Source organism: Scylla paramamosain, chromosome 27, assembly GCF_035594125.1.
Source record: "Scylla paramamosain isolate STU-SP2022 chromosome 27, ASM3559412v1, whole genome shotgun sequence".
NCBI lineage: Eukaryota > Metazoa > Arthropoda > Malacostraca > Decapoda > Portunidae > Scylla > Scylla paramamosain.
Genome location: NC_087177.1, coordinates 9,394,421 through 9,420,769, shown reverse-complemented (window position 1 = coordinate 9,420,769; position 26,349 = coordinate 9,394,421). Strand labels below are relative to the sequence as shown.

Below are 26,349 nucleotides of genomic sequence, written 5' to 3'. Positions count from 1 at the left end.
TTCTTTCTCAGTCTTTCTTCGTTCGCGTTCTCATATTTTCCATTTTGATATTTGTTTTCTTCTTGCTTTTCCTTCTCCTCCTCCTCCTCCTCCTCATCGAAAAACATTTCACAACTCTTTTTTTCTCACTCGCGTAGATACCACAAGGTGCTACTCTACATTATATACAAGTTGTTGAAATAGACTAATCTCTCTCTCTCTCTCTCTCTCTCTCTCTCTCTCTCTCTCTCTCTCTCTCTCTCTCTCTCTCTCTCTCTCTCTCTCTCTCTCTCTCTCTCTCTCTCTCTCTCTCTCTCTCTCTCTCTCTCTCTCTCTCTCTCTCTCTCCTCTCCTCTCCTCTCCTCTCCTCCTCGTCCTTCAGCCAATACCTGTTGCTCCCGGGAGGCCGAAGGAGGGACTCTCCGGACGTGACTTGTGAGGAGACGAGAAGAGGCGCCAGGAGAGGAGGAGGAGCAGGAGGAGGAGATATGGAGGTGGAGATGAAGGCAGGAAGACAGTAAGGGTGACTTGGTAGGAATTATTCAGCATAGGGAAAGATGTGCACACATTTCTGTTCCTCAAAGTGTCTTGCAGCGGCTTGAGAAATGTTCCTGTAATGTTTCTGTGTATCCTTGAAGTGCTCGTTTGTATTATAATTCTATGTGCCAGTGCCTGTGATGGTCTCTCTCTCTCTCTCTCTCTCTCTCTCTCTCTCTCTCTCTCTCTCTCTCTCTCTCTCTCTCTCTCTCTCTCTCTCTCTCTCTCTCTCTCTCTCTCTCTCTCTCTCTCTCTCTCTCTCTCTCTCTCTCTCTCTCTCTCTCTCTCGTGTTATAATTTCACGCGCCAATGTTCTTCCTTGCCTTGTCTTTATATTTTGTCTTGTCTACTACTACTTCTCCTCCTTTCCCTTCTCTCCTCTCTTCTCACTGTGAAGAAATAAAAGTTTATAGAAAATAAGTAATATGTATCGCTAATGATCTATGAAGTATTTTCCATTCTTCTCTCAATTATTTTAGCCAACTAACTTCCTTCGTATGTTTTAATTTACACTGAAAGCACAAACTTGCGATGAGTGATTTTTTTTTTCTTTTTAACCCATCATGAATGAGTAAGGAAGTGAAGGGTAATTTTCCTGTAACTCATTTTTCTTCTTTTATTTCTAGAACGGCAAATTAGCGCTTTTTTTTTCCTATTTTTGTACCTGCCTCGATCTTCCTCACTTCTAAAAAGCTACCCAGGTGGCATATCAGGGTCAGCTCCATCCTCGTCCTTCCTCCTCACCAGCGTCACGTCACGTCCAGTCCGTCACGTGTTTCCAGATACCGCAGGGGGGAGCGCCTCATTGGTAAGTGCAGGAGGTCATCCCTTGGTCTCGTATCTCCTGCCGTGATAAGACAGAGCACAACCTGGCCGGCCAAAATAAAGAACAGGAGCCCTTTGGCGAATGTGTGGGCAAGAGAGAGAAAGCGTCAGCCATTGAGATAAACAAGAAGAAAGAGAAGGGATAATGGATGGAAAGGAGGAAAGGCAGGGAAGGAACATAGATTATGAAAAGCAGAATATAGGAAAGTGAGGAAGAGCATAAACAAGACAGAAAAACAACGAAAAACTGTTATATAGAAAGGGAAGAGGAAGATAAACGAGATAGGAAAAGATGGGAACACTGGGATGTAGAGAACAACTCGAGTATTGAGAACTCTGAAATATAGAAAACAAAACTGTGATATAGAAAACCAGAACATGAGAACTCAAGAATATGAAAAACTCCGAAACCAGAAATCTATCCTGGAATATAAAAAAAAATAAATAAAAAAAAAAAACTTTAAAACCACTGTGGAATATTTGAAAGATTCTCGAATATCTAAAGACATATCCAGAATATATAAAACTATTAATGTAAAGAAAACCTCTAGAATACTGAAAGCGACTCTAGAATGTAAACAAAACTCTGGAATTAAAAAAAAATCTATTCTGAAGCACATAAAACAACTCTGGAACACACAAAAAAAAAAACTCTGGAATTTAAAAAGACCAAGCTATAATGTAGAGAACAACTATAACAGAAGAAAAAACCTGGAAAGCGAGGCGGTACTGAAAATGGGGAGGGAAAGAACCTGAAAATTGGAATATACTTAAAGGCCAGGATAGTAAAGAAGAGGACGCCCCTTCAGAGGACGGAGAGTACTCGTGTAGGGGTGACGCCACGATCCCTAGAAAGTCTAACGAGAGCCCGGCTTGGTTTGAGTCATTAAGGCTTTTTTTTTTTCTTTTCGGTGAGGCTCTTCTGGGCGTTGTAAATTCCGTAATCCCGCCTTCCTCATTACCCAGGGGCGAGGCAGGCTCCGGGGAGACTTAGTGGTGGCTGTTTATCACCTCACCTTACCTTACCTGCTTCCTGTCTCCCTCTTGGCTCGTTCGCTAGTTGGCTTGCTTGTTCTTGTTTTTTTCTCTCGTTCTTCGCTGCCGTCGTCGTCGTCGTATTGTTCTTGTGCTTCTTTCCTTTTCTTCTTGTTTTCTCTCTCTCTCTCTCTCTCTCTCTCTCTCTCTCTCTCTCTCTCTCTCTCTCTCTCTCTCTCTCTCTCTCTCTCTCTCTCTCTCTCTCTCTCTCTCTCTCTCGTTTCACCATTGAAAAATTAATCCATGAATGCTGCCTATTTCAAAGATCATAATATTCATGATTTGATGTATTTTCGTTATCTGATATAAAGCTGAACACTTTTTTTTTTTTTTTTTTACATTTTTACGTGCGTCATTTTGCTGCTAGATTTTATTATTAGATATGACATGGTGTTTTATTATTTTATCACTTGTTTTTTTTTTTTTTTTTTTTTTTTTGAGAGCACGTGGAAAGCGATGTACGACTGATTCTTTCTGTATAACTTTTTTTTTTTTTACATTATACAGGTTATTTTATCTAGATATTCCTTTTCACTGTGATTATAAACATGATTTTTTTCTCTATTATAATCATACACGTGTTGATTTTCACTTTTCCTCTTTTTTTTTTTTTGTTCTATTTCATCATAACTATACATCGCCATTTTTCTTTCGTTTTCTTTTTATTTACTATAACCATATTTGTATTTACTTTTTCTTTTATTCTTTTCTTGGTTTGTTTTTATTTTGCGTATTCACTTTTTTTTCATTATACAAGCAATATTAATCTAGATCATCCCTGTACCCCCAATAATGCGTTTTTAATTTATGCATTTCTTTTCTTTTTTTATTTATTCATTTATATATTTATTTATTTATTTATTTATTTTTTTTTTATTTATTTATCTATTTTTATTTTTTTTTTAGCAAATAAACATACAAGTCTCAATCTCCATCCTCGAACTTCTACACTCCACCCACGCTTGAGTGCAGTTTGAATCACTTTAATGTTTCTTCGAAGTGCTTGTCTCGACGAGGAGTTTGGTAAAATTAGGAGACCTTTGAAAATTTAGCGTTCTCAAGCCGATACAAAAGATGCCTATGGAAGTTCATTTGTTTGTTAGTGCAGTGGAGGAGACGAGCATGTGTGGCGACTCAGTGCTGTTTGTTATCAGTGTCATTACCATAATTAGTGTTTGGAGTGAATTAGCAAGGGTTAATTGTTCTCATTATCCCGTTGTGTGTGTGTGTGTGAGGGAGAGGCGGGGTGGGGATGTAGAATGTGTGTCTAATTACAAAACACGCTTTTAATTCTGAAATCAAGCCTTATTCGTACTGATATCATTGCAACTAGAACACAGCATTTTTTTTTTCTTATTTCTCTCATAATGAGACTACTTTTTTATTTCTCATCCTCCACGTTCATCCTTCCTTCTTATTCATTTACATTGTAGTTCTCCTTTTCTTTCACCCCCTTCTCTTTCATTACTGCCAGTGTGCGCTCTCCATTCCCGTCTGCGTTTATACCAAGAAGTCGCCTCCTTTATCTCTGTTTATATACGCGAGGTCACGAGGCTCTGTTTCCACCCTGGCTCTCCCTACTGTGCTTCCCTTCCTCCCTACCCACCTCTCTTGCTCCCTCCGCCATCCCCTCCCCGCCATCCTTCCGCCATCTCCCTCGTCTGCGGACTGACTTATCGGCGGCCAGGGAGGGAGGGTATGAGAGAGGGGAGGATGAAACGAGGGCAGAGGGAGAAAGTGGAGTAAATAAGGCGAAGTGGATGAAGAGGAATAAGATAGACACAGGAATTATGACTATGGTCTGTCTCTCTCTCTCTCTCTCTCTCTCTCTCTCTCTCTCTCTCTCTCTCTCTCTCTCTCTCTCTCTCTCTCTCTCTCTCTCTCTCTCTTTGTCATTTACCTATTTGTATTTAAAGAGTTTAGCGTCAAGCTCGTAATCTCCTGTCTTTTAATGATAAAATTATCATGTTTTTAATTTATGAAAAGTCGTGTGTGCATTTGTGTAAACAATATGACACCTATGACATATGCACACCCACAAACACGAGCACAGGAAACAGAAACAGGATACACGGCTGGCTGGGTGACACGTTCTCCCAAAGCCATCAGTGGCGCCGCCGTCGCTGTGTTTAGCCCTAACAAGGATTTTGTGTAACGACTTACAAACATCCTGCTTTACGTTAATCCTGATGAATGTGTCAAATATGCTAATGTGGGAAAATTTACATGGTAAGATGAAACTGGAACATAAATTGGCCTAAATCTTTACGTTGACCTAGAGAAGGGAGCCAAAAGCGTTTAGTTTACAGGAAATATCTCTGCTTAGCGAGTTGTGAAGACTACCGGAGCTTCAGCGGTGCCTGTACACGTATGTTCACGACGTGGTACCTTTATTGTGGCACCTATGTATGGGGTGGGAGTTGGCGGCTTGTATATCAATGTCACTTAATGGGGCACACAGAGACCTTATTATATATTATGTATTATGACTTCCTTGTGCCCGTGAAGCAATGAGAGTGAACGTCGCTCAGTTTGTGAAGAAATTATTATTCCATCAGTTTAATTATTATAACTTTCAAGAGCAGCTTACAGAACCTTGTGATTCCCTGGATACGTAATTAGAGTTTGCATTTGCTGGGTGTTACGGGCGGCAGCAACGGATTTAAGAGTGATTTCGCTTTACTTGCCATCCTTCAGTTCTTGGTTCCCGGAGACAAAAGTCAGAGTGGCCTCCTGCGGGGTGGGAACAATGCAACAGAAGGTCACAAGGAGGCGAGGGGACACTGAGGGGCATTTGGCACAGAGCCACGCACGCCTCCCCGCCACCTGATCTCCCCCCCTTCCCCCCTCTCCCGTCACCAATATGTTTACTTGTGACTTTATGTGCTGCTCGTTTGGGATTTGTGTTTGTGTTTGCGTTTGTAAGTGATTGTGTTTGTTATTTATATTTCATTTTTTTCTTTTTTAATTGTGGTTAGTTTTTTTCTGTAGAGTTGTAATGTAGCTTAGGCTTTCTGGTATGTATTTAGTTTGTTTATTTATTTATTTTATTATTTTTTTTTTAGTGTCGTGCAGTAAGGTTTCTCTCTCTCTCTCTCTCTCTCTCTCTCTCTCTCTCTCTCTCTCTCTCTCTCTCTCTCTCTCTCTCTCTCTCTCTCTCTCTCTCTCTCTCCCCCACCCTGGGGGTGGGTCTTGGGCTGTGTAGTGACCTTAACTTAAAATGACGATCTTTAGAAAAGTCGCCTTGCCTCGTAAATTGATTTCCGTGAAGTGTCGCTTCTGACGCCTTGCCTCGAGTGTGTCTCTTTGATGAGTATGTCTGTCAGATGTACAGATTCTGTATTCCTCCCTTTAATCTTCTGAGGTTGTGTTTTCATTGTTCCAGTATATAAATAGATAGATTCTGTATCCCTTGGATTCGTTTTGTTTGCTCTTCATAATATTGCTTTGCAGTTCGAACTCCTTTGATTTTAGTTGAGGTTTCTGTTTTTATCCATTCGTTTTCTTTCTTTTCACTTTTTCCCTCTTTGTTTCTACTTGGGATTTTGATTTTAATTCCTTCTCACTTAGTCCTCTTTTCAGTTCCCTCTCCTTCATTCACTTATATACTTTGAATTTTCGCTTTCTTCTTTCATATATATACATCTATATCTATATATCTATATATATATATATATATATATATATATATATATATATATATATATATATATATATATATATATATATATATATATATATATATATATATAAATAATTGCCCCTGCTCCTTCCTTGTTTCAGTTCTACAACACACATTCTTATACTCCCCACCATGCACTTCTTTTTCTCCCACCCTTCGCTGTCCTCACTGACCCTTACTCACTACTCGCAGCCACTCCATTCCTTCCCTTCCTTTACCACCCTGACCTTTCATAGCGCCCCTCCACCCTCACCCAAGACCCCCTCATCATCAGCAAGGCGTGAGAAAAGACCAATAAGAGAGGTGTCACGATAGAAGCAGAGGAACGAGAACGAGGAATAGGAGCTGCCAGTTAAGGGAAGGTTGTAATCTGTGTTGTATCGCCCCCCGTTGGACAGTTTCCCCTCCCAGCTACCGTGCCCTGTGATTCCCTGGGTGCGTAATTAGAGTCTGCACTTGCTGGGTGTTCCGGGCGGCAGCAGCGGTGGTATGAGTGATGAGTGTGGCGCGTGTGGTGAGTGTGGGTGTAGGTGTGGGAAGTGCAGAGTGCTTGGATTTAGAGCAGATGTACGTACGTATGTGGGATAGCAGGTCATAAATGGAGAATGATATAAGCCGTAATTAAGTGAAGGAGGGTTTTAAAAGAGGGATGAGGGATGGGAGTAAAATATTTAGTGAGAAAAATGTGCAGGTGATAAAGAATGGATGGCGTGAAGGGGGGAGATAAAGTTTGTGTGTGTGTGTGAAGGGTGGTGGAAATTTGAATGTCGTTTAGCTTATACGCGAGTTTTATTATCACCATTATCTTGATATGAACGAGGAAGGTGCTTGAAGGTCAGTGTTTAGGTTCAAATTCTCAAACTTTTTGGTGATAATGAATCTGCTACGTATTATTTTTTTATTTATTATTTTTTTACTGATTGAACTGGAAATTATTGAGGTTTTCGAGTGTTTTAATATGACTAGCGTTAGTTGAAGAAAGGGTTCTGCACCATCAGAAGGAAAAGCATCGTATTACACCTTTAACTCGTGTATTAATATTTATGGAAGCCCAAGTTTACGAAGAATACTGGTCTTACTCTACATGCTCGTTAACTAATTACTTGCTAACTATCCACTTCTGAAAGGAAGCCGAGTTACGTGTATTTCGATTCCGTCCTGATGAATTTAAGGAACAAATTGTATCGAAATTGAAAATGACGAGTACTGAGTGAGAAAGATCAAGAATAGTAATTATGAAAAAGAAAGAAAAATTAATGTAAACAGCTTTTTGAGATTAAGAAAACACAAGAAAAGTTACCAGAGAGAGAGAGAGAGAGAGAGAGAGAGAGAGAGAGAAAGAGAGAATTTGAGTCAGTATCAGTTAAATTTTGGTACTACAGACCTATGTCCTTTCATGTAGGGTTTCAGATGGCGTTCTCTCTCAGGATATTTTAATAATTTGTTTGTGTAGTCTTCCTGTACATTTTAACAAGGATTGGTTTATAGTTGACGTCTATTTACTCTCTCTCTCTCTCTCTGTATATTCTCACACGCATTAGTTTATCAGTTTGTTTCTGTAAAGTCTAACTGGTGTCTCTTTCTTCCCCAGATCAAGAATATGAGGACTTCGAGCTCACCCCGCTACGGTACCGGCCCGAGGGTTTGGACCAGCTGAGCGAGGCCACCAGGTTCTCGAAGGAAGAGCTGCAGTTCATGTGAGTAACACCAGAAGATGTGTGCTCGCATTATGGGACAACTCAATAACTTTCCACCGTTGACTAAAAAAAATAATAGTGTTGTTTGTTTCTTCCCTATTTCTCGTTTTTAATTAACTTTTATTTGTTTGTTACCGTAATATGTTTGTTGTTCATTTTTATTACTTATTAGAACACTTTAATTCATTCGCTTTAATAGTCTCTCTCTCTCTCTCTCTCTCTCTCTCTCTCTCTCTCTCTCTCTCTCTCTCTCTCTCTCTCTCTCTCTCTCTCTCTCTCTTATTTTTAGCATACTTTCTTAAGTCCTAAAGTCAAGTACCTATGTTAGACGTACGCATGTTTTGATGTTATTCTGCTGTCATTGTGTTCTAAGTGTTCTGAGGAATGACTGTGGTCTCCACCAGGTACCGAGGCTTCAAGCAGGAATGTCCCACGGGCGTCATCTCCGAGGAAACCTTCAAGGAGATATACGGCAAGTTCTTCCCCCTCGGAGGACAACCCGAGGACGGCACCGGCAGAAGTAAGTTGCCACCGCTTGTGAGAATGTTAACCTTCAATGTAAGGAAAATGTATTGCTGTACTAGGAAAAGAGAAGTATATTAGGAAGAAAATAAGATTGATAAAAAAGTATATAAAAAAATGTTACTGTACTAGGAAAAAGAAAATAAGGAGTAAAGAATTACATATAGTAACACATCTCCACGATAGAAGAAATGACTCAATGACTGGTAAAATTATACAGTAATGAGCAGATGAATTTTAAGACAAGATCAAGCCAGTTAATTTACGGTTTAATACGCATACGCTAACAGAAACATGAGAAAACACACACACACATACACACACACACACTCACACTAGAAAGATACCTTCAGATTTATACAAAGTGAATGAAAAGATTATAATAGGGCCTAAAATTAAGGTTGTAGACATGTTAATTATGCCAAGCCCTTTTCCTCCCTAAATTCCACACACACACACACACACACACACACACACATAAACAGACGAGTAGATCGATCCCTTCAGATTCATACTTAGTGAATGAGATTATAACAGTAAGGTCCAAATAATAATGATGCCTATGTTGTGGTGTTCTTATGATGTGAAACGTGTTCCCTCCCCAGATTCCGCCATGTACGCCCACTACGTGTTCGGCACCATGGACCATGACGGCTCGGGTACCATCACGTTTGGCGACTTCATCATGGGCCTCTCGGTGTTGCTCAAGGGCACGCTGCAGGAGAGAATCAACTGGATATTCAAGTGAGCAAGAATTTTTTTGAGAGTATATTATTCACTTCCCTTTTAGCTCCATCCAAATATCCATTTTGTAAGCGATGCAACTTATGTGTCAATTTACACACACACACACACACACACACACACACACACACATTTTCCCGTACCTTCTGTTTCTATAGTATTTTCCCTTGTATTATGTTTCTTCATATATCCGTTACTCTCGCTACCTTTGTTTTTACTGCAAATGCTTGCCTTCTTCACTCTGCCGTCACAGCCGCCCTCGTTCCAGAGCACATCCCTATGCACAGCTCTTATCATTAGTAGCCGCGGGCCGGCACTTTCCGGCAAGCATTCCTTCACCAATGACTGATGCAACACGAGTCGTCTGTTCGTCACTCCCTCCTGCCTGTTGGTCCTTCCGCGAGGAACTGATTCGCGATTCCATTATCTTACAGCGAGCCTTTTTTTTTATGGATTTTGTTTTAATGAAATTTCAGTTTCATGTAACACTTGTACTAATGACGATAATTAGAGAAAAGATCGCCAAGATTGTCGTAAACGTCAGTTACAACAAACCTGCATGCACTTTATTTACTATTATTATTATTTTCAAAAATACAAATTATAAACTATAATTTCATTCACTCTCATTTGAGTTACAAATTCGCTTTAGTGAGTCATAAATACACCATTATTATACAGTTCTCAGTTAATACTTGATAATCCTGTGTAATATCTCGTGCGCAGCAATTCTTTGTGGTGCTGGCAAGGGAAATATATTTTATATTCACACATAAGAATTTGTAGTAAATATAGGCGTCACCAACAAACTTTCACAAGATCCAGACTCAGAAGCTTCGAGGCCCATGCGTGGCTCCAAAGCTCGTTCCTTACTCGATTCTTTAAAACAGTATCAGGCTGTTTGAGCGAACAGGCATACAACTCCGCTCTTTTTTTTTTTACTCCTCAGCCCGACATTCCAGCAGGAGCTGACCAACCAGCATCACTCATCCTCTTTACTAACCGTTCTGTGTTTTTTCCCGTCATATAAGTCTGTATTTTGCGAATAATCAATATACCAAACCAGGTCATTGCAAATTGTGGATTCTCTCATTAGTCAAAATAACACGACTAGTGGCTATGCAAAAAAAAATAAATAAAAATAATATTTCAAATTCAAATATGCATGACAATCACAACTATAATACTGAATAATGCAAATACATTTGCTTTACAGGTGGTGTTGGATAATGTTAGTAAAGATGTTGCACAGTGCAGTGTAACCCTCTTCATAAGGGAACTCGAATCATCACGAAGTGAAATATTTTCATTAGCACTACATAGAGTACCCACGTCAGTAATGGGGATGATGGCCGATCCCTAAGATATTATATGCAAGCAAATCAATGTTTTTCCCATACCAGTTTTTTACTCATTATTATTATTATTTTTTTTTTTTTCAATTTATTATTTGAAAATCCTCACTTTCATCCTAACTGGCCATGAACAATTGTATTTTAAGTGCTGTAATAAGAAATATAAAATAAAACAAAGTGGAAAAAATGTACTATGTATTTAGTTAAATTTCAAATTAAAAAAAATAATCTTTAAATCCAGCATGACTTCACCAATGTAGTGTGACAAGTATGTCTGCTTAGAAAGTTTCCATAATATATGACTGTACACTTGGTTGACTGCCTCTCTTCACCCTTCAGCTTGTATGACATCAACAATGACGGGTACATCACAAAGGAAGAGTTAGTTGATATTGTCACGTCGATTTATGACCTGATGGGAGAACAGACGAGCCCAGCCATTGATGACGGCACTCCAGTGGACCATGTGGAACGGATCTTTGAAGTAAGTGGAAGAAGTATAGTTAGTTTACATACAAATGAAGAGCCTGCTTTCACAAGAGGAATTATTGGTCAGAACATGCTTATGTCTGAAAATCACCTTTCATACAACCAGAACCTCCTGGATTATCAAATCCTACACTTCATCTTAAGACTATGAGTAAGTGAAAGTTAGCCTTTTGGTAGAGATACTAATGTAAAAGCATCAGAAGGGAATGAATACCAAAGCATTCATCAGCTCTCTGAAGAATCAGAGGAATTACCTTTCTTAGGAACAATGAATGCAGTAGGCCTTCAAGGAAGTAAATGTTGATAGCCAAGCTTTGGCTGAATGAGTTTCAAGAGATGGATGTCAAAGGTATGGGATCTAACAGCTTGCTGTCTCTACTCTGTATGTGGTTCCCATGTTTGTTATAGGTTAATATGGGTGAGGTAAGGAATGTGAATGTCTGATGACTGTTGATGCATAATGGAGTTTAAATTAGGAGCTGTTTGCAGATGATACTACACAAGAGACTGAGGAGAGGTCAAGAAAGAGAAGTGGTTTGACGGGGTGTGTGAAAGAAAGAAATTAGGAGTGAATGGACTCAGATTTAGTAATGAAGTGCATGATGATGGAAGGTGATATAGGCAGATGACTATTTTTGAATGGCAAGTTACTCAGAGGAATGAATATTGTCACTTGGAAAGGATGCCAAGATAAGGGAGATGCATGAGTGAAGTTGGCTCCAAGAATTTTGGCACACATCATTGCAATACCTGTCATAACCACACCAGAGTAGGAAATATCACTAGGTAATAGTGATGCAGAAGCTGTTGGCAACAATGCCTGAGACAGACATGCCATGACATGCTCCAAAATTCTCGGACCCAACTCCTTGTACACATATGATTGTATGGTGCTAAAAGCCTGGGACATGGAAACAAGAGAGGAGAGGAAAGGAGAAGAGAGACAAGTTTAATGGCAGTGGGGCTGTTAAGGAATGTGTGGGAGTTCCATAAAGTTATGTAAGAAATGAGGAAGTGTGAGGGATAACTAATACTGGAAGTGTAGACTTACTGAGCAGAACAGGTTTGTGCTTGTAGAAAGGATGGAAGATGAGTGAAATGGTTTAGAAATCTAGAATTGATATGAAATATGCAAGGAAATAAAGGGGAAAACTTCCTGCTCTGCTTTATAACTCTTCCACCTCACAATTCCTTATTTCTCAGTGTACTCGTATCCTCCTTATGCTACAACACATTCATCTTCATTACATTGAATAATCTCCTTTTCTCTTGCTCCTAAGTTACATACTAAAGCCCCATAGAATATCTCCCAAGTTACATACTAAAGTCCCATAGAATATATCTGCTAAAACACTACAGCTCATACAACTTTATGCATTCATTCCAAGTGACCTACAACTAAGCACTATTCCTCCTAACATCCTTCTTACTTCATTCACTCTGAACTTTATCTCTTCCTCCATCCTTAGCAACTTGCAGTCCTAGATACTTGAAACACCTTCTTTGTTTTATGTTCATCCTCCTATCATCAATCTCCCCTCATTCATTTCATTACTTTTAGTCTCATTCATTCTCAATTTCCTCCTTAATCTCTTCTCAGAACCTGATGCCAGAGTAGGTTCCTGTCTTAAATGCTCAGTCATCTCTTTCCCATTGCATCTTTCCATCCTCTGCTCCTCACAATCTCCTTTTTCACATGAAAGTGATGAAAATGAAATGACACATGAAAGTGGTGAATATGCATCAAATATGCAGTGAAAGATTGAGGTCATGACAGTTGAGTGATGTGGTGTCTTGTGCAAAAGAGGTTTATGATATTAGGAGTGGCTGGTGAGGAAGGTAAGTGAATGTGGAGTGAAGAGCTAAATATGGCCAAAAAAAGTTTAGTAATGTGAATATGAAAACATGGATGAAGAAAGATGAGAGGTAAAAGAGAAGTAGAGCAGGAAAGATGTGCATGCTGAATGCAAATGTAATGAGATAGTTGACAGTAAGCATTTTCAACAATTAATATAACATTTACCTGAAAAATTTTGCACAACCAATCAATCACTTTAGCTCTACTTTCAGTATAACTTTCTTCATTCTGCAGCCACATTTTCATATACACACCTCTTGTAAACTACAACCATATTTGGTTCTTCGCTCTACATTTACTTCCCCACCTCACCTCACCAACACCCACTCTTCTCAAACCCACAAACTCTTTTCAACAAACAACCATAGCATTCAAGCAACTGTCATTCTTTCACATCACCATGACCTCATTCTTTTAATGCATCCCAGGTACTTTCCGACTTACCATTATGCTTCATCAACTCCTCTCTTCCTGGTCACACAAAACCTACCTCCTCAAACCTTTTGCACACATTACTAACTATTATTCACTAATAGCTGTAAAGTTGCATAAATCTCAAAGTAATGATGTACTGACCAAAATTATTTCCTTTCCTGCAGAAGCTTGATCTCAACAAGGATGGTGTGGTTACTATGGATGAGTTCATGGAGTACTGCTCAAAGGTATGTGGATGAGTGGTGGAGACTGTGATACGAGGTACAAGGCTCTGCAAAAAAAAACATTGCTAGCATCAGCAAGGCACACCATGGAAGGAAACTAAAGGAGATAGGAAAGTTGGCTGGCCACACATAGAAAGAAATTGATTAACCACACATGAAACATTACAATCAATAATAGTGGCCTGAGAATATGATGATAGCATAATTTGAGTCTGATTTTAATCATGAAGTTGTCAAGCAGTGTTGTGTACCTTAAGACAATTTGTGGAAAACAGAAATAAAAAATTGGCTGATGCCAGCATGTATCTGAGCTCTACATCTGGCTGAGACTGTATAGGTTAACCTCCATAATCAAGATTCTCCCAAAAGACTGATTCAAAGCAAATGCCAAAATTGCAATGTGTTTTGGAGGATCTTGGGCCCACCTGAGATTGGGTTGCCAAATCCCTGGCAATTACCTGAACCACTGCTTAAGTGAGCCTGAGTGATCTGGTTAGCATATGATTCTTGTATGTGTGATGTCCCTTTGGGTCTAATATTAATATGGTGTTGTAGTAAAAGAGAGAAAAGACACACATAAATGTAAGAAACTTAGGCTGAGGCTTGAGTCTGGAACATCCTGATGGCTACTTGCAAAGGGTAACACACTACCAGTATATTCAGAGAAGGAATGCATCTTCATGTAATAATGTAAATAAGACACTGAGAATGCATGTCTGAACATAACTCAGAAATTTATATTAAATAAAAATATGAAAACTTACAGGAATTAACAAATTAAAGTATCTAATCACATTCTCAATTTAACAGCAAATATTTTACCTTCCCTTGCAGAATGAGAATGTGATTGAGTCCTTCAACATCTTTGATGAAATCCAGTAATGACAGCAGTGCAGCATTCTGCCCACTTTTTTGACCCACTAGTGGTGCTTTTGGCATCACTCTGGACTTCCCTCAGCCTGAAGTGCTGAAGTGGGATACAGCTACAGTGCTTGATCTGCTGCTGCCTCGAGTTGGGACACCAACTGTTGACTGCAGCATATAATACAATCCTGCAAGTGACAAGACACGGTGGCTTATTTTGGCATTGGTAGTCAAGGATATGCCCAAGAATCTTCAGCTGTGAGATTTTTAAGTTGGGCAAAGGAGGAAAGTCTACCAAAACAGTAGTGAACTTAATGAGAAAAAGAGAAATTTGGCAGGTGGAGTGAGTGACTGCCACTTTATCCTAGAAAGGAGTTGTCTGCTTTCACCTGCCACTCAGCAGTAGTGACCTTTTTTTTTTTAATGACATTCCAAGTTTTTGGAATGTTTGGGAAATGAATGATGCAATTCTTTTTAATTTTGGTATCAATTTCAAGCCATGATCAGGGTATGAATGATGTAAGGAATATGTATGACTAAGAGGTCTTATATGGCTAAGCTTCATGACTAAATTTTTTTCTTTTAATCAGGAGTAATTTAATTTCTTATTATATAATAAAGCCAACTTGTGTGGTTTCTCAGATAATTTCATATTTGAAAAAATCATTAATTTCATATTTGAAAAAAAAATCACTTTAGATAATTCCATATAGTTTGCACCATCCTTTTCAAAACTTGTAAATTTATTAAATTCTCTAACTATATATAAATATATATACAGAGTTTATGATAAAAAAAAATTTGTCACTTGTACAAATTAGCAGAACATACTTTGATATGAAAAGCATTCTATATTACATAGCCTGGTACAATTTATATAGCTTAGTTGTCTGGCAGTTATTTAAAATTCTATCTAGCTAAAGGGAGGGGAGGAGGGGACAGGGGACCCTCCTCTTAGGCTTGTTCCTATGATGAGACAAGACAGAGGGGAAGGGCGAATCACTTCTCCCTGAACCCTAAAGTAGATGCCTTGTCTTGGCTATCCCCGTTAAAGGGGACCTCAGCCTAGTATATCTATCAACAATGTCTTTATCTGATGGGTGATCTTAAGGTTACCTGATATTAGTCTACAACTCTTCTAAATCTTCATTTCATCAAACAAGAGGCCATGTCCTGTGGAAATAAAACTACTGCCTTCATTGATGTGGGTAAAGATGTTGCACAAGATGTATTCTCATAACTACTGTCCTGAATAAATAACCTGAATAAATAAAGATAAATTAAATTAATCTTGCAGTTTACAGAATGACATTACAATAGGGACCTAGTAGAACTCAAAGTTCCAAATATCTAATTATATTCAGGAAAATTAGTTCAACTAATGTGTTTGTTTCCCCAAGAGGTGTCATCACAAGTCTTAATCTGCCTTGACATGCACACAATCCTTCATTCCTTCAATCATCTTGTTTTGTGTTTTTATCAATAAAGGGTTCAGCCTACCTGTTCCCATCATACCCATTAATGCTCCTGTCTGTCCTTCTCACCTACACGTAAAAATCAGTGCTCAATTTCATTCACTCAGGTATTTAATTTGTCTAGGATTCCCAAGGAAGTGTTTTGCTCTCCACCAAAACATCTTTAAGAAATAGCTTATTGCCAAAATTCACTTTTACAGTTCATGGCACTGCAATAACAGTCAGATAAAATGTGATTGTTCACAGAGATGACCAACTGTTACCTTGAAAAAAATATAATTTAAAAAAAATTTTTAAAAAGCACCTTGTATTCCAATGACCCTAGGAAACATGCATTTCTCAAAATATCAGAGGCAGAATTTTCAGTCTTATCCCCCAATCCCACCAGCAACAATCGCACATTACAGGGACAATGCAGTCCTGTATTATAATGAACAATGTGCACTCCTTAATTGGCAAGTAAGCCTCACAAAACCTACAACTTACTATACAGTGTTTCATTCCACATCAATGTTCCCTAAGCATAGTTTTATAAACGTACATATATACCCGCCAGGGGAGTAGTATAGACCATTTTTGGCCTTGAGAAGCAAGTACAGATATGTATACCCACAGCCACACACATGGACACAGGCAAATGGGGTTAGGATTGTTGGCCTTCCACTTCTGCAGGACCACAAACACAGAGGATGGCAGGATTGCTATCTTTAGCTCCTGCCAGACTGTAAGGTCGTAACTCCTCCTCGGCTTGCATCCTGTACCTCTCTGTTACATGATCAGGACTTAATCCTGGTCCTCTCAACTGTGAGCTGAGCTCACTAATTCTCACACCACTAGGCCACTGATGATAATCATAATGTTGGGCCACTAATGATAACAATCGTAACATTTCTTGATCTACATTGATGCACCAACTTTTATAATCCTATGTAAGGTTTCAATGACTTCCTATATACAATGGTGCCAAGGTACTTAAATTCTTTAGGCCTTTTCATCATTTCACTATATATGATGGGTGTTGTATTGTAGTAGATTATCTTCTGCCCTGTATGACCTCATTTCACTTTCCTTTCAAACATCATGATCAGAACACTACCTATACTAAGTCTGTTCCCAACACTTACAGTGCAAAAACAACCACTCAGCAGTACCTGTTTACACTCCTCAAGAACTGGCTTGCCATCAAGTGCAACAATCATGCATTTCATATTATCCTACTGAAGTACAGTACAAGTAAGCCTATGGTGTTCTGGTGCCAAGAAAGAATTAATCACTTAGTACTTGTACGTACACTGAACAGTTGTCATTACAGGTATCCTGGCATGCTGCTCATCACCAACTACATTTACAGGTAGTGATTGCTGCACAAAAGATTCTTACTTCTGCTGCTGACTGCTGACACCAAATAATTTTTGAATGTATGCAAATTAGAATCTTTATTCTAATCATGATTTAACAAACACATTTTGTATGAAAATATTTATCCCACATATCCTTTTTTCTTTAGACAAACTACATAAATAGATATCTGTGATACTAAGTTGTTGACCTTAGCAGGAATATCTAGCAGACTGCAAACCTTTGGCTATTAGATTCAACATTCCCTTCTTTATCCTTCTACAATGATATGAACACAATGAACTTGGTCCCTTAACACCTTTATTGTCAGGCAAAATGAAGCCACTATTCCTAATCTCTGACATTAATTTGTACATTTAAGAAGCTTTTCTACCTTCTGATTTTCACTTTTCATCACAAGCACATTGTTTTCACCAATGCTCAGAAGACTAATTCCTAATAAATTCAACTATTACATACCATATGTATTTGTGCAATTTTTTTTTATTTTCTTTATCATACTTATGAGATATTAATTACATAGTTAAAACTAGCTAGCTATGCTAGCTTCCTTAAGGCCCATCCAGACAATCAAGCATTGCCTGCATGCACAAGCGAGCAGTTTGCCTGCTAGCAAGTTTACCACTTGTGCCTGCTAAAACACGGGCAAAGTGCCTGTGTTGGTTGTTTAGCGAAATCACCAAACACTGCCCGTGGCCGGTAGTATGACGTCACTGCCAGACACACAAGGCTTCCTATGGAGGCAAGGGGCAGAGGTTGTCATTGTTCACTCTAACGTTTGACAGACATGTCTGTCTCTGCTCCAGCTATAGTGCTTTCTTCTGATTCTTCTTGGTCGCCACCATACTGGTAATTATTGTATCGCACACAGTCTGCAGGTCCTCCCTGAACTACCACACACTCTGGCTGTGTCTGGGTTGGACTGGGTCAGCTCAGCACTGTGTGGACAACACTACCATTGTGACTGTGGGCTTTGCTCGTCTGCAGGCAGTGCCCGTTGAGCTGTGCTCGATTGTCTGGACGGGCCTTTAGTATTAGGGACCACATGTCATTAAATCTGCATTGCTTGGAGTCAAATATCACAACCCAACACTGGTATCATAATGTTATGATAACAGATGACAACCCAACAGTGCTGTTATTCATATGAACTCTATTAATTTCTCAAAATGGTAATAAATATTAATTTACAGCAAATATACTTGCATATCAATTAAGTTCATTGATGATGAGTTATTTTTTGGTAAAAGTGATTTATAGTATTATGTAAATATTATATCTCGGTTGATAAAGATCACAAACTAAATTTTCATTCCAAAGCACCAGAGCAATAAGGAGTTGCATTATGGTTTAAACAAGTACATCTAGTATAGTACAGTAAAAGCAGCCCATGACTGATGTGGTACACTCCCATCCACCAGAAAACAGAATGAATAAAAAACAAACAAATGAAAATAAAAAATAATTGGCCTCAACTTTTACTCAAGTACATAATAAGTACTTGATTAAAAAAGTTGAGCCCAATTATGTCATATTATGATATCCATCAATGTGAGTGATTCAATGCATGATGTTCAGTACCATTTTCTTAGCCTGTAAGTGTTTTGCTTTTTAGTCTTTTACTTCTCATTTTGAGGTCATGCCTTCCTCTATCTATTTCTTTCTGAATGCTTCCTTCCTCCATGAGCATTCCCCATGGGGGCTTGGCCATGGCAGAAGAGCCTTCAACCTCTCCCTACTGAAACACAAGAGTCTCCACCTCTCCTCATCCAAACACTCCTTCCTTGCTTGTGCAAGTGCTCCCTGTTTACTACCACCTCTCACATGTATATGCTTTCTGAACAAGAGATTAGATATCATTTAATTTTACTGACCCCATAACTTGTACTGAATTACTCCCTATACTATTGTAGACTAAAGTAACCATTTTTGGCCCTTAGTATTGAAATACTATGTACCTGTTACTGAAACCTATTTCCTTGATTCATTATAAGTGCAGTGATAAAGATGACAAAATTATCATACTACTAACATCAAGATATGCCATTCAAAACAAAATATGATAATAAGTACCTACCCATATTATCAACTATGAGCAACAAAGCTAACTGAAAATTTAGTGCATACTACTATTTTGGAAACAGAAGGGATATTAGTCTAGCCAATAAAAGTTGAATTGTAAAAATTGGATTACTTGGATCAAAATTCCCTTACCACCTTTTTGTATCCTTTACACATCCCCATAAAATGTGTAGTCTTCTGTAATCACTAGTCTTCTGTAATCAAACACAATTGATCTCCTAACCTAAAGTAGATTTATTTTCATTAAATATGTGCTAATTCATCACACTCGTCAACTTACATGTACATATTTTCTTTTTTTTCACATTCCCCTACAACCTCCATGTACCTCCTCCATTACCAGATCTGCAGTACATATAGGAATGCTTGCATTGTTTCCATGCATACAACTTTATGATCCTCCTCAGGGTCCTTGTTCTTGTCCCTAATAGATCAATTGGATTATGGTGAACACAGGGGATGCTCACAGACACAAGCTAACTAAATGCAAATTCTATCTTATAGTGTAACTTGTAGCAAAGAAAAGACTGATTGACCAATTAATAACTTTCATTTTCTTATGACTTTATTGGATGAAGAGAAATCAAACCTAAGCCAAACAAAAATTACATCTTTACCACAATGAATTATTTCATGTGATAGATCATAAGTAACATGTTGAATGTATGAATTTTTCACTAGGGTCACAGTCATGTCTTTACCTTCCTTATGGCCCATAGGAAGAAGTGTAGCCTGTTGTACATAACAGCTCCAAGTTAAAACATCATGCTCTCCCTTTCTTTCCCATGCAGCAGTTTGAAAGTATATATGCATCTCCTTTTTAGCTCCATCAGAACACCCACAAGTTTTTGAGCTATGCAAGACTGAATAATATGTCAAGATTTACTTCCTGCTTCAAAATGTCTGAAATCCTTATGTTGCCTTATAATAAAAGTTAAAACTAAGTAAAAATTAAGGAAAAGGTTAACCTTTGTTGAAAGCATTCTGTGACTGAAACAACTATAAACTATAAAAACAACACGACAGGCCACCTCTTCTTATGAGCCTGGGAGTTGATGGAACTTGTTTGGACGGAGTAATTAGTCACCTGTGATAGAGAAGAGACTACCCAGTATACCTGTCATCTCCAAAACAATACCTTCACATATCGACTATGTATATTGGTAATAAAAACTTTGTGCTGGTTCTGTATTATGTATTTTTTACCTTGAATCCTGGTACTAGAATTCTATCTTGATGTGTTTACTAAAAACTCATATCTTGTTGCCTCTGCAAACTCCCATTAAAAAATTCAGGTCACAATAGTCTCATTTAGCAATAGCCTTGCTTCACACAAGCATCAATAAGAATAATAAGAATGTCATATGAAATCAGATATTATTACGATTACAATGATTTCCTTCCCTTATAAAGCATTTTGGCCACCTATTGAAAGTTTTCCAAACCGTATACACATATGCAGGTTGTCAGTGAAGTCCCCTGACTTCTGAGTTCCTCTTAAAGACTTCATCCATCATCTCACTGTGATGCAAATGTATATGAAGGGGGAAAGTGGTGCATAAGGTACCTCAAGGCCAGTTTTGCTTTAGCTCATGTTTACAGGTCCTGTTACATGACAACTGTTCCACAGTTAACCAAGTTAACTAACATCTACACAAGGGCGGGCAACATATGACCCGCGGACCATATATGGCCCTAAAAGGACTAGCGTCTGGATCGCCTTCCTGCTCAGCATTAACATTGGAATCTGGCCAGCGAAACTCCAGCCAAAAATAGATAAATTCTGCTTAAACACCACTGCTGTCTTCAACCTTGAGTGGCAGCAGAAATATTTCTTCATAGAGCGCCTCATATGCTTCAAAATTTTTTGGTTTTCAGAGTTCGAAGTGCCCTGCCACTGGGAGACAGCACTGAACATCAAACTTCATGTCAACATCTGCCAATGAAAGGAATGATGCCATCACTAGACTCTCAGGTAACCTGAAGAAAACAGCTTTGGTCTTCTGTAAACAGGCTGCTGAGGTCAATAAGCTAGGTTACACACACCAGTTATAAGGTTTCCTGCCTTCTTGCTTGCCAGATGAAGCTATTTATTTCCACTGATCAATGTGTGCCTTATTGCTGTGGTGAATTTCACTGGTCTCATTCAGCATTCTGCTGACCTCCACCATGTGAGAAATTCCTCTGCCTATCTAGCTGCATTTTTTTTTTTTTTTTTGTAGGAGGGACACCAGCCAAGGGCAACTAACTCTAAAAAAAAAAAGCATCTTCGAAGCCTTGCTTCAGTGTGTGGAACAGCACTCCCTTCACCACTCCCATCACATGTGCATGACAAGTGATGGTGCTTCCACGATGATTGGGAAGAAACAAATGTTTTATGAGTAGTGCATCACTGTGAGGCCACCAGATACACACAACCCATCCACAAGGTGCACTGCATCATCCACCAAGAGTGTCTGTGCACCAAGTCTGCCAACCTAGTTGATGTCACATCTATCATAGTAAAGATCATTAACTCCATCCTCTCCCACAGTCCTAATCAGCACCAATTCCAGGTATTAATACACGAGATCATTGAGCACTACAGCAACCTGCTCTAGCTCTGTGATGTCGGCTGGTTGAGTTGAGGGGCATTGCTGTTGTGTGTGTGTACTGCAGCAAGAGACTGCCACTTTCCTCCCTCAGAAAAAAATTCCCCAAGCTGATAATAAGCTGAAAGGGCCAGGCTCACTTGCCTGTGCACCCTAACAACCTTAATGCAAAATTGCAAAGCAAGGACATTGCCATGAGATACATCACTGCCTTTGAGGTTAAGCTGTGCTTGTGGAAGGTTCTGTTGACTATTGGCCAGTTTGTGCATTTCCCTCACCTTGCAGCTTGTGTCCCTGATGCCATGGATCTGTCACCACTCTATGCAGGAGGAATTTGCATCTTTGTTGTCCTTTTTTTGCAATCTCATCCTCTCTTCTGAAAAGTTTCAAAACTACGTACATTGGATATATTCAATGCAACATGTCCATGTTTGGCAGCATCTAGTATTGCTGTGAACTGTTCTCAAAAACAATGTACACTAAGTCTTGCCTTCACTCCCAGCTCTCAGACTGGAATCTTAATGAAATTCTTGTCTACCTTATCTATTGACCTGGTCATAAAAACACTTCTATGAGGCAAGCAGAACAAATTGTCTCCCTAATTTGTATGTTCTCCAATAAAATTCTTTCATTAAGTGAATTTGTGGCTCTCATTTATCACTACAGCCCACGTGATGCTCCCAAAAGTCTTATTTGACACTTGCCCTGAAAAGGTTGCCTGTCTCTGATATACATCTGTTGCTGGACAGCATACTCAGTGGCAGATCTGGGGGTGTTGCTTTAGATGCCCCAGCAATATCCTTTTTCTGAGCATTTTTTATTTATTTACTTATTTATTTATTTCATTTTTTACTATTACTCATTTACAGTAGTTCTGAACTAGTACAGTGAAAGCACAACCTGTGATGCAAGAGGAAGGAAAAATTGCTACAAAAGACACACTTTGCAAATGATAATACAATATTTTCTAGTGTCAATTATTAAGAGTAGGGTTTCCTTGTATGCCACACATGAGCACAGTCAGATGCATAGCAGGGTTGATATAGGGATGAGGTTATTAGCAATGGCATACTTAGGTGCACTAGGTCTTTATTCCTGTAATAAAAGTAAATATTATGAAGGTAAATATACTTGGACAACACCCAGAAATAAATTGTGAGTTCTGACACTGATGTAAGCCTACAGTTTTCCTTCTGAATCCTGGGTGCACTTTCATGGGTGTTTCATAACTATCGAGCTGTCTGCCTAAATATTATTTACAACTCTATGGTCACCATACCAGGCCAGTCTACCAGGTGAAATGATTGAGTAAACAACTAAAGCAGAGGAGCAGCTTTGACTGTAACAGCTGGCTGAATGCTTTCTGATAACCAAAACCTTAGGAACCACCATTATTCAACCTTAAGTATCCTGCTGGTTTGGCATGAAAACACTCCAAAAAAAGAATATGCATTATTATGTCTTAAAGTTGCCAAGTTAATTTCTAATTCTTCAATGGGTCCTGATGAGTTGCATCCTTGTTTGCTGAAGTCATCCTCTGACAGTCTATCTTACCCTAGCAGCTTTGACTGTAGCAGCTGGCTGAATGCTTTCTGATAACCAAAACCTTAGGAACCACCATTATTCAACCTTAAGTATCCTGCTGGTTCGGCATGAAAACACTCCAAAAAAAGAATATGCATTATTATTCATCAGGACCCATTGAAGAATTAGAAATTAACTTGGCAACTTTAAGACATAATAATGCATATTCTTTTTTTGGAGTGTTTTCATGCCAAACCAGCAGGATACTTAAGGTTGAATAATGGTGGTTCCTAAGGTTTTGGTTATCAGAAAGCATTCAGCCAGCTGTTACAGTCAAAGCTGCTCCTCTGCTTTAGTTGTTTACTCAATCATTTGATTTTCAACAAGTCATTGGATACTATTCAGTTACCATTGGTCTGGAAAACGTTCATTACAAGAAATGCTCTTGTTATGGTCCTCTGAACTATAGACCAGTGTCTCTAACTTGTGTCCTTGTTAAATGTATGGAACATGTTCTAGTTGATTTTATATTTTCATATGTTAATACTAATAATTTGTTGGATGTTAATCAGTATGGTTTTAGATCTGGTAGGTCAACTGAAGATCAACTCCTTACTAATAATGACATTACTAACTGAGATGACCAAGGGCACAATGTGGATTTAATATTACTCAACTTTTCTAAAGCATTTGATGTGGTTGTTCATGATTTCTTGGTTCAAAAATTGTTCAAATTAGGAATAAGGGGCAAGATTCTGGACTGGATACAGAAGTTTTTAAATGATACAGATGAAGGTTGTTAATAAAAATAATAGCAGTCCTAAGCCAGTACTTGGTAGGATTCCCCAGGAATCAGTTCTTGGTCCCCTCCTGTTTTTTTTTTTTTTTTTTTTTTGCTTTATACTGATTACTTGACTAATGAAGTTTAGTGCTCTATGAAGATTTTTGCAGATTACCAAAAGCTATATCTACAAGTTCAACTGACTAGTAAAGAATCTATCAGGACTAGTATTGAGTCATGTCACAGAGATATTAATTAATACACTGTACAAAGTAGCTGGTTCCTGGGGATTGAGAATGAATTGCACTAAGTGTGTTACTCTTCATTTTCACAAAAAGCATATCAATTAGTCTGGACTTGAAGATCAGTCTCATTTTTCTTTGGGAAATGACATGATACCTGAAAAAAATGTAGCACTTGATTTGGGTATTACTATTAATACTTCCTTGAAGTTTCATAAGCATATTTCTATATTTGTATGTAAAGGATCTGTTGTTGCAAATAATCAATTGAAATGTACTGTCAACTATCATGTTAAATTCATGTCCACTTTGTATATTTCTCAAGTACATCCTTTGTTAGAATACAGCTAAGCGGTGTGGAACCTGGGATACATTGTTGATCAAGCACTTGAATCTGTTTTAGCATTGTTGGACCAAACATGTTTGTGGTCGTGAGAATTTACAAAATTCTGACTGACTAAGGGCTTTAAATCTGTTAAAGGGAGGTTCTTAAGGCATGATTTGATCAAAAAAAATCTGGCAAATTATTCATCATAAATCCTCTCTTAAGTTTGGATGATTTTTTCTATCTTCCAACTCTCTATATCACTCAAGGCCAACAGTACACGTTATCCCATGGATATTTGGAAGAGTTCCTTTGCTGTATGTAATATTGGTGTCTAGAATTCCCTTCCTGAGTCTGCAGTTTCAAACAGTAATGCCGATTCATTCAAAGTCATATTAGCAATCCATCTTGGTGATTTATTATTTGAATACTATGACTACTACAAGTTATGCTTATGATGCACTATCCAGCCCTTTCTATGTGTATTAATACAACTTGGGAGTACTTGTGTATGTGAGAGCTGGCTCATCAACAGAGTGCGGCTTTCTTTACCCCTTTACCCACATTTGGGGCCTGGTTGGCCCACCAGGTAAGAGAACTAGGTAAAAATTCTTGATGATCTTAAACACACCTATGGCGGGTGATAACCTTCACACAGTATCACTCTTACCACGGACTATTATTTTGATTCCTGCTGATGGTCATCCTGAGCAGCAACCAATACTTAACAACACCGAATATATCCGTGTAAAGACTCACAGATACTAGGTAAAGCTGTCACCGAGTTAATGATGCGCAATTATAGGCAAGCAAACATGAAAGCCAACTAAGACCTTGATTTGACTCCCACATTTGAAACCCCACGTTATAATATACAGAAACAAGACTGAAAAAGACCGGCCAAAGTAGCAATAGCCAACAGCTCAAGTGCGCACAAAGTTCAATTACACAATCTGTTTCGCTAAAACACTCCGATGCTAGACCTAATAAGTTTTGTTCTATGACCCCCAGCGGTCATATTTCATGACGCCACTGTCAGCAAGGATAAAATTATCTTGTGTGATATTCCTCCTAACAGTTTCACTGCTAAATGCAATATACATTGCCACCTGGGCCCACCCCTCAGCATTTCCCTCAACAAGATTGGTCTGGCTGTCAGCTATTTACATAAGATACCCTAAGCTTTCTGTTATTACCAGAAACACCTTGACAGTACACATCCACATACCTCATGACATTTTGGGTGAATGGCTGCAGCTTTAATTTTTTTTTTTCTTTTCCCCTTCCGCACACAACAGTAATGGCGAAATGCCATAGACTGCGCGTTGATAGCACACTCAGCAGCAAGGAGACTGAAGAACTGATGAATGGCGCCCTGAATGTGACTGATGACGTGACTCGCCTTCTTCAACGGTGAATTAACACTCGTATTTATCCCTTTGTCTTTTATTTTCATGATAAATTTCATTTTGATCATTTTTGCTTCCTTTGAATATATATGTGAACTTTGGTAAAACTCCGTAGTTGTGAATGCACAGGAAAATGTATATATTCGTTTCATGACCCGTATTCTGCAACGCTTCGCTCTCTCACCACTACTGTTTTCAAAGGCCACATAGATTATAAGCTGGCTTCTCAAGGTTGTTTCTCTTATTGATAATGTAGAAATCACTAGATCCACAAAAATAAATAAATAAATGAATAAAAACCTATGTAACATAATC

At 38.6% G+C, this 26,349-nt stretch overlaps 1 protein-coding gene and 1 long non-coding RNA gene across 4 annotated transcripts in view; one reads left to right on the top strand and one right to left on the bottom strand.

The window, feature by feature from the left end:
- Window positions 1-20,349, top strand: part of LOC135114154 (Kv channel-interacting protein 4-like) — a 38,864-nt gene extending 18,515 nt beyond the window's left edge. Inside the window, exons 2-7 of the mRNA XM_064029904.1 lie at window positions 7,650-7,755; window positions 8,160-8,275; window positions 8,883-9,021; window positions 10,716-10,860; window positions 13,323-13,385; window positions 14,217-20,349. Of these exons, the coding sequence (XP_063885974.1) occupies window positions 7,754-7,755; window positions 8,160-8,275; window positions 8,883-9,021; window positions 10,716-10,860; window positions 13,323-13,385; window positions 14,217-14,264 (513 nt within the window). The 5' untranslated portion in view covers window positions 7,650-7,753 and the 3' untranslated portion in view covers window positions 14,265-20,349. The remainder of the gene's footprint in view (window positions 1-7,649; window positions 7,756-8,159; window positions 8,276-8,882; window positions 9,022-10,715; window positions 10,861-13,322; window positions 13,386-14,216) is intronic.
- Window positions 10,557-26,033, bottom strand: LOC135114155 (uncharacterized). 3 transcript variants are annotated; one of them, XR_010275280.1, is made up of 5 exons: window positions 25,854-26,033; window positions 22,032-22,145; window positions 14,205-14,434; window positions 13,300-13,429; window positions 10,557-10,853 (listed from the first exon to the last, which is right to left on the bottom strand). It is a non-coding gene; the product is annotated as an uncharacterized LOC135114155 (long non-coding RNA). The 3 variants fall into 3 exon arrangements; XR_010275279.1 differs by having other exon boundaries at window positions 22,032-22,129; window positions 25,854-26,030; XR_010275278.1 differs by lacking the exon at window positions 22,032-22,145 and having other exon boundaries at window positions 25,854-26,023.
- Between the last annotated feature and the right edge of the window lie 316 nt (window positions 26,034-26,349).